General features: G+C 30.3%; 1 protein-coding gene across 2 annotated transcripts in view; it reads left to right on the top strand.

Moving 5' to 3' along the window:
* Positions 1 to 10,769, top strand: part of Ncam2 (neural cell adhesion molecule 2) — a 484,565-nt gene extending 473,796 nt beyond the window's left edge. For both annotated transcript variants that reach the window (XM_058574574.1, XM_058574576.1), the window contains 2 exons: positions 2,697 to 2,816; positions 5,410 to 10,769. In XM_058574574.1, coding sequence (XP_058430557.1) covers positions 2,697 to 2,816; positions 5,410 to 5,521 — 232 coding nt within the window. In that variant the 3' untranslated portion in view covers positions 5,522 to 10,769. The remainder of the gene's footprint in view (positions 1 to 2,696; positions 2,817 to 5,409) is intronic.
* Positions 10,770 to 14,407: the final 3,638 nt, after the last annotated feature.

Raw genomic sequence — 14,407 nt, 5'->3', positions numbered from 1 at the left:
GAACCACAAGACACACCTTAAGCAATTTAAAATAGAAATCACAAAATATCTGCTCAGAGACCATAATGGAATTAAGCTATAGATCAATAAAAGAAAGATAGCTAAAAATACCTGTGTGCTTCAGTATTCAACATCATACTTCCAAATAAGTAAATAAATAAATAATTTAGAATTATTTTCATGAAAATGAATCACAGTTTATCACAATCTGTGAAATAGGTGAAAGTAATCACTAGAAAGAAATCTAGAGTATTGATTCACATATTAGAAAATTTAAAAAAATATATCTAAAATGAATTAATTAAATTTCAGCATAATGCGAAAGAAGAGCAAATTAATAGAGTAAGCAGAAGAAAACAAATCATAAATATTATAGCACAAATAAATGAATTTGAAAGATGAAATCACAGAAACAGTAAAACTGAAATGTAGTTCTTTGAAAAGATCAATAGAATTGCTGAGCTCCTACTTAGGGTAACTCAGTCAAAACAAGACAAAGATAGGACACAAATTTATATCAGAAATAAGCCAGAGAACATCCACAAAACAGCACACAATGATTGATAGGATAATGAAGAAATAGGTAAACAACTTGATTACTACATATGTATATCCTCAATTAAATACATAAATTCCTTATGAAAACAAAGAATAGAATATCTGAATTAACCTATATCTAGTGAATGTAATTTAAACTATAATTAATAATATTTATAAACAGAAAATTCCAGGCCCAAATGCTTTACAGTGAATTCTACAAAACACTTTAGGAAGAAATTGCATTAGTCCTCCACAGTCTGTCTTAGAAGCAAATAAAATACTTCCTAGCTGATTCAGTGAGGCCAGCGCTACCTAAATACTAGTCAGAAAATCATGGACACAGAATGTAGAACAAAATAAAATTTATACCTCATGGGAATGAGCTCTTTGGTAATCTTCATTATTGTGCTAGATTTTATTTACTTGAATCCCCTGGTCAGACAATGTTGTTAACATGCACTCATCACTTCCCACAGGCATTTGATTTTAAGAAGTGGAAAGTTTTTTAACAGTGTGTGCAGGCAAATATCTACAATCTCAGCTACTCAGGAAGCTAAGGCAGGAGGATCACAAGTTCAAGGCCAGCTTGTACAATTTAGTAAAACCCTGCGTCTTAATTAAAAAAAAAAAAAAGACTTCAGATACAGATGACTGGTAGATGGTTGCCTAGCATGTGTAAACACCCGGGTTTTATCCCCAACACTGAAAAAAAACAAAGTTTCTTTGTTACTAATATCTAGATTTTTAAAAAAATTTTCACCAACGCCTATTCTGCCTATGCTTTGCATTTCAATGCATGTGTATATGCCATGCCCAGACTAGAGCAACAATATCAAACCTGCCACCAATTTAACCTGTTTTATCATCATGATCTGTTGATCTTTGGGTCATTGTTGCTTTTCTGTTTGTTTTCTGTTTTGTTTGTAATCTACTATGGTTTTTAAGCATTCATTTCAATGTCATATGTCCATTATTACAGTATTAAAGAGATTATTTTAAGCTACCCTTAATGTTTCCTGTGATTTATATTTTCATTTCTTCCTTCCCTTGACCCCTGATAGCCACTGACCATTTTATTCGCCCTATATTCTACTTTTTCCAGAATGACATATAGTTGCTATGACATATTTACATAGCCTTTTCAAACTGGCTTAGGTTCCTTTAGCGATATGCATTTAAATTTCTTTTCTATCTTTCCATGCTTTTATAGTTAATTTATTTATACGATTAATATCCAAATATAGATGTTAATCAGTTTATTTGCTCATTAACTTATTAGGAGAATTTTTTGTTTTCAAATTTGGGTGATTATGAATACAGGTATGGATGTAAATTTTCAATTAACTGTATTATGTAACATCATAATTATTTGTGTAATAAGACTGTGTTTTACGTAGTTGAAATTCCCTATAAAATCACCAAATAACTTCCTTTTTGTCCTTTCTTTTGTTCATTTTTGAGGCAGTAAGTTTTCTAGTTTCCACCAATTATTAAAAATGCCACTCATTTTAAAAATACAATTAATATTTGAATAATAAAACACATCTTTCTCTATATATACATCATGTAATGATTATTTAAAAAATTATCATCTTGAAAAATATGAATATAATAAAAGTCATTGATCACATATTTAAAATCTTTCATGTAAACTAATAAAGACATATAAAAAATGAAGTGTATAATACATGTTTAATCTTCTGTATTTTAAAATATAAGCAATATTTCTGATGATATATTTAAAATGTTAATCAATATTTCTTAAACATTTAAAAATATTTTTATATTGGAAAATATGTTTGGGGGAGAAATGCTTCATGTTATAAATTTTATTTAAGAAATACATTTATTTCCAAAAGTTATTATGTAATAGATTTTAAAATATAAAATACTTCTGCAAAAACCTCCACAATTTTTGGGTGAATAGCGATTTGGACAAAAAGAAGTTTCTTGCAATTTATTCTGCATGAAAATATCTGATGAAATGAATTCAAATGGAAAAAAAAAATCTCACTGGTATTTTGACCCCAAACATTTTGGATATATTCAAAGAAGGTAGCATTAAGTAGAGGTTTTAAACTGTGTTCTACATTGCATCTATTTTTACATTCATATGTCAAGATCTTTTTCTTTTCCTCTCTCTCTTTTTTTTTCAGGAAAGATGGATCAAAAGAACCAATAGTGGAGATGAGAACAGAAGATGAAAGAATTACCAATCATGAAGATGGGAGCCCAGTAAATGAGCCAAATGAAACCACACCGCTAACAGAACCTGAGTATGTAGATGAAATAGTTACTTGTTTTCGAACAAATATTAGCAAAATGATGGGTCATTTGCATAATTTGTTATATGTATTTACACATATCATTGTTTATGAAAGAATTGTATTATTTCTTTGTAATGGAAGTGGTTGTGTGAATCAAAAGTTGATTTCCTCTTGAGATATTTTTCATGAAAACTTGGCCTCGTTGTCAGAGAAACTCCACTATTAAATCCCATCATTATAAGTTATAATTTGTAACCCTCATGTATTTATGTTTGCATCCTCATAGCTCCACTACAACTATAATAGATATTCTAATTAAACTTGCAAAGGTAAACAGCATGTGCATTTATTCATTCATATAACATTGAAATGATTAAAATCAGAGGCATTATTAAGGAATAGTAGTATTCTTTTGAATGCAGCTGCTGATAACAATAGCAAGATTATCATACTCTGCTACTCACAAAGCTGACTTTTAAATTTCATTATTTTTTCAAATTAGTATCTCTCTCTCTCTCTTTTTTTTTCTACCAGCTTCCATTCCCTTACAGTATAACCTGATGTGGCATTCTTATCTCCAATTATAGGCTTTTTTGTTTTCACAGCTGAAGAAACTGATTTTTCTCCCAGATATTCCCTCTGTTTGTTGCCTGCATGGTGGTGCAAACCTGTAACCCCAGTGACTCAGGAGGCTGAGGAAGGAAGATCACAAATTTGAGGCCAGCCTGGGCAATTTAGTGAGACTCTGTCTCAAAATGAATAAAAAGTTCTAAGGATGTATCTCAAGGTTAAAGCACCCCTAGGTCACATCCCAGTATGGAAAAAGAAAGATGAAGAGAGAAAGGAAGGAAGGAGGGAGGGAGGGAAAGAGAGAGAGAAGGGAAAGAAAGGGAAATAAAGGGAAGGGAAGGAATGGAAGTTTCTGCTGCCTGCTCTCAATGACCTATAGTAATATGTAGAAAACTAGAAAGTACTATTCTGTAGCTCATATTTCAGTATAAATGTTCAGGCCAATATTACTGATTGCATTTAGAGCTTATTACTTTCTCAATTGAAGCTAACTATTTGAGAGCCAGCTGTCATAAAGGAGGTTTTATAATCTCCCTTTCAGAAATCAGAAGTCTTTTTAATGAAGAAAAATATCACACACACTCACAGACACACACACAAACACACACACACACACTCACGAAACCCTATTAACACAAATTTATATTGATGTGTGCAGTCTTATTTAACAAAATGCCCTTACATGCAACTAGACTATAATTTAGCACACACTAGATCTTAATTAATAGAACAGAAATATTCAACATAAAAATAATATAATTAGCTGTAATCTTTTAAAAATATTTAATGTAAACCTATGAAGTAAAAAAAAATTATACAGAAATATACCACCCACCAATTAGTTGAATACATTTATTCACTAAAAAATAAATACAGACTTCTGTATGTAAAACAATATATTAAACATTATGGTAAATACCTACTAGAGCTCTAAATTTCTAAATATTTTTATGCCAGAAATGGCCTGTTTGCTTCACTATTTCATATTGTTCATGGTTTCATCACATTGAAAAGAGAGAAAAAAATAAATTGTGAATGCACTTTTAATAACATACATAAAAGAACATCCCACATTAAGTACAAAGTAGATGCTACCTCATTCCCAATAATAGATCTTAATTTTTTTGCCTATAACTTACCTTTGATTGATTATTTTTCACATGAAAGCTTTGGTTGTCATAAAGTAATTGTTTATCCTCCTTATTCAAAAATATAAAATAAATTACAAATACCAGCTAGCATAGAGGGTTAAATCTGCTATAAAATAATGGGGAATTAGAACAAGATTTGTAAACATATTTAATTCTCTCAATGTGGAAAGAAACATTTTGTCAAGGAAAGAAATTTTACCCCCAAAAATAGTCTTATGCAAAAGATGTAATAATAAACTAGTGAGTGCTAGAACAGTGGAAAAAAGGAAACCTTGAGTCAATATTACAGTAGCTTTATCAAAATTGCAAAGAATATCTGGATTGCAGTGACCCATGGGGCTTGCTTAGAATATGCATATGATCATAGGAACATTTGTGAAACTATCAATATTAATAGACAAAGGCTTTTATTGTTTTCTAGGTTATTATTAGAAACAACTCTCAAAAAATGGTATAAAAATGATAAGAAAAATGTAATAGTGAAAAGAGGCCAAAGAAACACATAATAAACACAAAAAGTTCTAAAATATGTTCATCTGCACTGAGTTACAAGTACTATTGCTGTTTCATACAGCAACTATTAACTGTTTAACTTGAAAAGTTTGACAGAGAATAAATCATGTACTTAATATATAAAAAAGCTTGTTTAAAATTTAAAACAGTTATATTTTAGTATCAAATAGTTATCAAATCTAAGCTATCCTATATTGAACAATTTCACTCATCTAAATCCATGTATGCATTTTTCCTACATCTTTTTTTGATACACATTACATTTTTTACAATAGACAATATTGTTTTATTCTTTATAGAACATTCACTTAAATGTTGACGAATATCTCTAACAATGCCTTAAAAATTATATTTATATTTCCTACCAGAAAATTACCATTAAAAGAAGAAAATGGGAAAGAAGTCCTAAATCCAGAAGCTATAGAAATTAAAGTTTCTAATGACATCATCCAATCAAAAGAAGATGACAGCAAAGCATAACAATATTACCGAGGCTTGATGCACACTACAAAAGAGCATTTGGATTGCAGTGACCCTATGACCAAAACTATTCCACTGACCTTAATTTCTTGGGAAAATTCTAGCTTGGAATAGCTTGTACACATATACATATGATCATATACTCCTGCCCATGGTCCATTCCTTTTCGTTGTTGTTGTCGTGATTGTTCTTTTTGTTAAGAATTTCAGTACAGAGACTTGATTGACACCAACTCTTGGGTTTCAATTGGATTATATGATTGAAATACTGCAATTAATCATATGGCTAAAGTGCTCTATTTCTTAAGAACTTTGTCTTATAACCAACAAACATATTTCAAACTCTCTAGCACATGAGGGTGTGATGAAAATCAAAAGAAAACAAAAGCTTTCTGATCTAAATGTACAAGAAAGCCCTGCATGTTTATGAAACTTATTTTGGGCCAATGGATTTATAAAGTGGCTTTCAGCTTAAGATGAAGGCACATAGTAGAGGTTACACTTTTTATCAGGGGAATTTCAGGGAACCCAGGCTTGAAGAAGCCAGTAATCTTTAGCAGATATTAAAAATCAAGGAATCTTTGGAGAACTCTTTCAACTAATGATTACAGTACATTTTCAACATTGATTTTGATAGATTGAAGTATCAGATCAAAATTGTTACCCACTTGAAAGAATCTTAGTTGTGTGCAAAATTAGATTAGAAAGACTCCCTGAATCTGTGTCTTTATATATGCCGTATTCATTCATATTGGATTACACAAAAAGTAAGTGTATTACAAGTAAAAATAATATTGATTTTTGCCCTCAGCTTCAAATAAAATAAATTGAAATGGGAACAATATAAATATGGTGTCTTTCTTAAAGTTTTTGGTCCTTCATTAAATGAAATTGGGTAATGGAAATTAAAGACAAACCTTAGTAGGAAGAGAAGTTACTTAACATTTAAATGTGCCATAAAGTGTCAGTGATCAACAATTGAATTGCCACTGTATTTTTATGCTGAATGTCATAGCTAGAATTCATTTTAAGATTTGGTAAACAATTTTGGTGGACAAAACTCCTGGATTATTCCACATAAACTTTCTAATATCACTTGGTAGGGCCTATACCAGAATAAAAATACAAATTAACTTCCAAGCTATGCAAGCTCCCAGAGGTAAAAGTCTAAAACATGATTTAACTTACATATAAGGAAAAATGTATTGCTATGAAGATATATAACCATTGGGAGCAGGTTTTAGATTATCTTTTAAGTTAACCAGCCAAAGTTGTTTGTTTTTTTTTTTTTCCCCATCACATTGGTTACCTTTGGTTTTTCAGGTATGGACTAAATAGCTCAAATATTGCCTGATATGAGAACATATTCCAATAGAACATTGGAGAAAATTTTAACAGTGCAGAGGGACCCACTTTAAGAATATCTCTTTTATAGAGATGATTTCATGAAAGATTAAATATAATATTAGTTCCACTCATGAATGTTTTTATTTACAAAGTGCTTTGAAACTGTCAACCAAGGAGAGACAAGTAAGTAATTTTATACTGTCCTTACTTTGCTGGCTGATAGCAGAATATGACCATCTGCATATTAAAGCATTGCTATAAAATGCGGGGTTTTTATGCAGGAATCTCTCCTTGCTACCCATTCTGGCATATTCAGAAGAAACAGAAATTATCCAGTGGTTATTGACAGATTGATGGTTGGTGTTTATGTTTGTCTGATCATTTGTTTTGTTTTATTTTTCTGTGTTTTATTTGTACCAATGTGCTAAAACTAGTCAAAATACTTGAATTAGTTTGTTTGTGTAAAGTGGCAAGCTTAGTAAAATGTTTATGAAGTAATAGCCATGAATGATGATTTGTCATGGATAGGGCCACTCAATTTTACACTAAGGATACTGAAAGAATTCCACGACAGAAAACAATTTCGCATGTTTACTATTGTTACGTTTGTGCTACACTGCAAGAACAGAGAAATCATAATCTAGAGCAAAATATTTTTGTGTTTTCTCAATTTTGAAAGTTCTGTTTTTTTCTTTGGACTTTCCATGTGAAGCAATTGACTTACATATTTCTTTATATATATATATGCTGTTAAATTTCTTGTCACTCGTGGAGAAATTATATGAAATTCATAGATAATTTGGAAATAATTGTGAACAGACTGTTTCAAGTGCACTATTTCAGTTGTCTGAATGATCCTTACATCTTGTCCTTGAAATCCATGCCATGCAGAAACAAGGTATTACTGTGAAAAACTTTTACTTTTTTGACATTTCAATGGAATGCTCTGAGTTACATTAATTGTAAGTTTCCAAGTAAGAAATGGCTTGTAGTAAATTGCAAAATTTGAATAGAACTGAAATAACCTATTTCTTATTTTTATTTTTCATTCTTATTCTAGACTAAATATATCCATATAACTGTGTGTATGTTATTTTTATTGTCTGGAGTACTCTTAAATGTTCGTATAAAATGTTAAGATTTGACTGAATATAAGTACTGTTAAGATATCTGAATCCTATGCTATTTTAAACCACGAAGCAAAAATGTCACTGAAAACATTGATATTTCTAAGTAGGTTATATTCATTTAAATAATGACAGCCTATAGAAGGAAACAGTAATATAAGAATTTTAATAACTATTTTGTTTAAAAATTGACACAAATTAATGTGTCAACTTGTTTAACAATGATTTGCAAATGAATTACTTAGAAATTGTGATTTTTACAGATTTATTTATTATTTTTGTGGGATAAGACATATTACCATTTTATTAATACTAATATCTAACAATGTACTGTCTATGTTTTACTTTATTTTTAATATTAATACCTACAAAGTCATTTTTTCAAAGGCTATTTAATTCAGAAAAATTCATATGTGTTAGTATTTGAATTAAACATTTATAGAAATAGATGTTATTAATCAAATTATTTATTTTAGTGCCAATAATTAATTATAAATTTATAATCATATCTTCATTTTATTCTTTGTATTTTAAATAATTAATATGTATTTGTGCCTTTGAATTAGCATGATATTCTCCTTTATCAAAAGAACAACTAAAACTGCCATCACAGATATATTTTGCTCACACTTATGACACTGGCATTATACTTAGTTACATTAAATGAATTATCTCAATTAAAACTCATTTGCCTTGAAGATAAAATCTAAATTATGCTCTTTAATTCATTTGCACTTCTGAAAATTCTTTTTATATGTACACAAAATATTTTTAATGTGTTCTGCACTATCCTTTTTGACAATAAATACATTCTGGATATTGTTGGAACTGAGTCACTAGACAGTTGTAAGACAAAGGCAGCAAATGATTTTTTAAAATAGGGAAAATTATGGTGGTGTCAGTTGGGTCTTCATTACTCCTGTTGATATATATTTGATTTGGGATCATAAATCATCCTTGTGATGATAAGATAATCACTGATGAAACTATCTACAAATGAAATGGTAGGAATATTCTTTCGTTTATTAATTTAGGAAATATTGGCATAACATTATAATTATTTATGAAATCAGCAGTGTTCTTTTTCATGGAGAATAACATAAATTTCAATTTGAATTCCTCATGGAGATCTTTTACAAAATTATATCCAGAGTGCTTATTCAACAAAATTTAAGAGCAAATGAAAATATTTTTAAATGATATTATTAGCATTATTTATGCCTAAAGAGAAATATTGACATCTTATTCTTAACCCTGTGGAGCAGTCTTACATATTCTCTCAAATTGAAATTGCATATGGATATATTGACACATAGTAAATTTAAATTGTGGAAAGTCAAATAAATGAAATGCTCTAATACTCAAATTGAAATCTTTCAAGAAATCATTTTATGCATGGTCTTAATGATGTTCCAAGATGAAACAATTATGTGTGTCAATGAGAAAGTGATAAAACAGCCTAGCCATAGTAGTTGCTGAGTAGATGTAATTTTCTTCCAAATTCCACCCTTTCTTTTTTAAAAATTGCATTTACCCATATAGAAGCAGCTATTTGAAGATGTTATACAAGAATGTTAAAGATTAATTATTTCCTTTCTTATAAAAGTCAGAGGCTTTTATATTATATACAATGGTAAATATTTATTTAATAACAATATTCTTAGATAAAGTTCATTATTCACTATAGGATTTCACTAGTAAACTATTAATTGGTATCACATCTTTAAATTTTCTTTTTTGGAAATTTTCACATTTCTGGCCACACAATATTTCTAATTATTATTATAAAAATTGTCCATATGCATTTAAATATTGCAACTCTAATTTTTGTTCTCTCTTTTTTTAATAATAGTTTTTTTTTTAAGAGTAGATAGACACAACACAATGCCTTTATTTTTTTTTTTTTTTAATATGGTGCTGAGGATCGAACCCGGGTTCTGCCCGTGCTAGGAGAGTGCTCTACTGCTGAGCCACAATCCCAGCCCCTAATTTTTGTTTTCTGACATGAAAATACGTTTCCTTTGACATCTGGATTTAGCTTTCCATGGAAGAGAATAAATAAAGCAACAACTATTGGAGCATTTCAGTCACAAGCAGACAGGAGAGTAGAGGGCAAATGAAATGAAAGGATCCAGAAAGGCAAACTGAACTTCTACATTTGGAATAGTAAGAAGGACCTGGCTGTGAGAAAGGCTGGGCCAGGGAGTAGCGACATTGCATATATGAAAGTTAAGGCCAATAATACTGATAGTAAGGAGAAAAATCTACTGAAATCCATAAGGGAAAGTTAACAGAGCTAGAACCTATGATTCAATCTACAAATTTTTTTACAAAACAATGCGTACTATAAAATAAATGGTATTGTTAAGAGCAAACATAGTTGTTCCAGCTCTTAAAGAAATGTTCATGGATTAGCATTTGCTTCTAACCCTTGTTAGAAATAGATGAACTTCTTAGAAACAAATTTTTTGGTATGTGAATTCTATGCTGTGTTCAGTATGCATTAAAACATACTACATTTTATTTTCTTTAACTTATATATTCCATTCAAATTCTATATTCTTATGTTAGCTACCATGAGATTTTCTTATTGTTTCAATATAGTATGTCCCTATGAAATGCTGTATATATATATGTCTAAACTGTAAAAATTATACTGCAAATGTTGAAGTTTTGTATTTATGAGAGACATTGAAAGTATGGCTTATGGTATATCAAAATTGTCACTCTTCACCATTTGTATATTAATAGTAAAGATACTTTTACTTTAATAAAGTGTTGAATTTTATGTTTATTTCAAATAGTACCTTTGTAAAGAGTGAGCTTATGGCTTGACAAATAGTTTTAGGTTTAATTTTTTTTCAAACATATCTCTAGATATCCATAAGAAAAGAATGCTTTTTGCCATCTTACATCACCCTGAGTCACAATCTTTTGACATCTTCTCTGTCCCCAGCTCAGAGAGATTAATAAACCTTTTAAGGTATTATCCCTTAAGATGCTTGTAGACAAGCAGCATATAGCATCATCTAGGAAATTGGTAGATGTCTAAATTTCTGCACCTCACCAGAGACTGGATGAATCAAGACTCAAAGTCTTTCTTGTTACTCTGATGCACATTAAATTCTAAATTCACTGGATGTGAGGCACATATTTTTTCAATTGCCAAATTTGTCAACTTATAAATGCTAGACATCGCTAAGTATAGGAGATGATGCTTTTCTACAATATTGTGTGCCCCCAAACACCATATTCTGCAAAACCATGCACTTAAAAAACAGTATTGGAGAAATAATAAAATTAGAATGTGCTACTCAAAACTAATTCAATTTTTAAGCCAGAACACTAATAAAAATATGAGCCCCCCCCAAAAAATATGAAGGCTTAAAAAGAAATATTAAAACAGTTAAAAAGACATATTATGCAAATTTTGAATAGTAACCTACTAATAACTTCTACTTCATGATTGAATTTAATTTCCCATTATTATACATTTTACCACCTTATAGATATGAGTTTTAAAAGTAGAGAAGCTAATCATTCTTCACATCACTGAATAAAGTGTTTTCATTTTTTAAAAAGCCAGTGTAAAATGTGATTCATTCTTTACAATTAATAATAATATGTGTCATTTTTTAACAAAGGGATGATTTCTAATATAATCTTTACAAATTACACAAAGCATCTACACATACTGAATAAAAATAACATTAAAAGTGCTTTGAAGAATGAACAAGAGGACATTTACATGTTCTTCCAGTATTCAATATTTATTCAAAGGTTAATTATAATGAAATGAAAAACGGTACCATGAGAAAGAAGCTAAAACTAAGTCTCTAAATTTTTTTTTGGAAATAAACCATGTTGATATTTTAGTAAATTCTATTTTTTCCAAAACATTACATAATATATTTTTTACGTGTAATATAAGCAACACACATATGTGTGCTAAGATTGATGTCATTCATGTATGTACTCAGCATTCTAAATACCTATTTTTCTTAATAAATTTTAAATATACAAGGAAGAATATTGTCCAAATACAAATAATAGAAATATTATCCAAATACAAATATTTTCTATTTTACGTGATTTTTTATACACTTATTTTGTGGCATAACTCTGCTTGCAAAAAAAAAAAAAAGAACATTTTTGCATTTTAGCTTTTCAGAATTTAACTCTTTTGAATAATTTAAATCATCTTTCTGAAACAGTTTTTTCTTTATTTATATCTTTGACAGGGCAGAGGACACTATACTAGAATAACAACAAATTCAACAAAATTTGACATGTGCTAACTTTTTATTAATATAGCATGCTATAAACACAGATATTACTCATGTTCAGATGTCCCAATAGTTGAAAAAGATTAACTTGATTATTTAATTCATTCTGATACCTTCTCTTTCACCTCTAGTTTCCACTTCCTAATTCCCTCATTGTCCTGTTTTCCTATGTGAAACTGAGTTGAAAAGATTGTTATTATAGAAGAGAGAATAATTTAAAAAATGAGTCCAAAATATTTGTATACTATCACATCTAGATATCATGCAATTACTGAATATCTTGAGAGAGTAATTTTAAAATGGAGTGTTTTAAAAGAAAATTGCAATTTTCTTTGCAATTGGAGGCATTGTCTGTGGAGAAGGCAAAAGGCATCTTATTTGTAAGCAAAGGAATCAAAGTGAACCTGTCGGAAAAACACATAGGTTTACTCAAATGGAGTTGTGGAAGTTAGACTGTGTGAAGACATTCTACAGGTTTTAAGGGAAAACGGCCTCTGAAAAGTATTCATGAAATTCCTGTCAACTAGAAACCCAAGATATTTACACGTTTATTCACCAGAAAAAAACAAATAAGGGAATTTTTTTCACACTTTTTTAAAGAGGATGAAAAGGGGATAGAACTGAGATTCTTGAAGTAATATTGGAAAACACATAACCCAGGTATGCAATTAGCATAAACCTAAGTTCACACACTAATTCTATAACCTGCATAATAGAGTGTATTTGAGCATAAAAATTTACACTTGATTCTTCATCTATGAAACTAACATAAGGCAACTACATATTTTTCTTACGATTTTGAGAATTCGCTTGTCTCAACTTTATGCCTTGTTCTTCCCTCCTGGTATGTTGGGGGCTGTCAACATATTGATGTATTAATAAAAGTTCTCCAGAGGAAAAAAGTGCATACACACACACACACACACACACATCACACACAGGTACATAAATATAAATGTATTCAGTACATGTACTAATACATATATTATATATAGTTATATGTATGTATTCAGTCTTTATACATCCTTTCTTTGAGATTATGGAGTCTTCAAATCTCATGAATTTTGGGGTTCAGAAAATGCAGTGGTGCAATTCAATCAGTCAATGAACATGATAACATCAACAAATTCCACAAACATTGGTACACTGCTATACTTTTTGCTGTGAAAAAATTCCTAGGTCAGAAGCTATGCTGCATGAAATCCCTTCATGGAGGATAAGGTATTCTATAATTCCATGAGACAGTAGTTTTGATAGAAGCATTATGAGTAGGGAAAGAAAATCTAGGTATGGAGTAAGAATCTGTTCCAGTAAGAATACTCTGTTTGCATGATGGAAACTGTCCAACATAATCAATCTCCTTGCCAGGAAACTGCTGATGCTTCCAGGCAATGTGTCATATCAGGAACTCAGTGTTGTTCTTGGCTATTGACAAGTTGGTCACTCAATTGTGGCCATAGTAAAGTTGGCTTTGGTAAGTGGAAGTCCATGATGTTAACCATATTTACTACCTTCTTCTGTTTCACCCCAGATTCATTGTTCATGAGACCATAAATTCATGACAGGGGTAGTTAAGATCAGAAGCTCCCTTGTATCCACAGAAAGAGTTGTCCTGACCACTAGCTAAAATCCTCTTTTATTAAGATTACTTTTTATTGAACATTCACATTAAACACAAATAACTTTACATTTTTGCCAGCTCAGAGAAGTGTATTTACATATCTTTATCACAAATTACTTTGTCATCAATACTGCAGTCAAGTTTCTTCCAAGTCCATGATAACCAACTTTGGCCATGCCCAAGAATCAATATACAGTAGCATGTTAGGACAGTTCTCCTTTCCAGCAGAGTGAGTAATTAGGTGCACTGCTGGAAGTTCTGTCCCACTGGGAGAATTTCCTTCATTAACATTCGTGGATGTCCAAGAGGGGCACTATAGTGCTGTGGCTGTACCTGTGAACCATGCAAAACCATCTATGACCCAGGTTTAAATCTTTTTGCCTGGTCAAATTTAGGGAATTTCCCATGAGGTCATTTGAGCAGTTTGGAAAAGAGGAAGCAGTGGATCAAGAGCAGAGACATGGACATTTGGGATAATTCTTTAGTTAATTTGCTTGTGGCTTTAG

This window comes from Marmota monax, unplaced genomic scaffold (assembly GCF_021218885.2).
Source record: "Marmota monax isolate L192 unplaced genomic scaffold, Marmota_monax_Labrador192_F-V1.1 WCK01_AAM20220418_F8-fsc00016, whole genome shotgun sequence".
Lineage (NCBI taxonomy): Eukaryota > Metazoa > Chordata > Mammalia > Rodentia > Sciuridae > Marmota > Marmota monax.
Note: the sequence above shows the minus strand (reverse complement) of the source record. Positions and strands in the feature narration are given on the sequence as shown.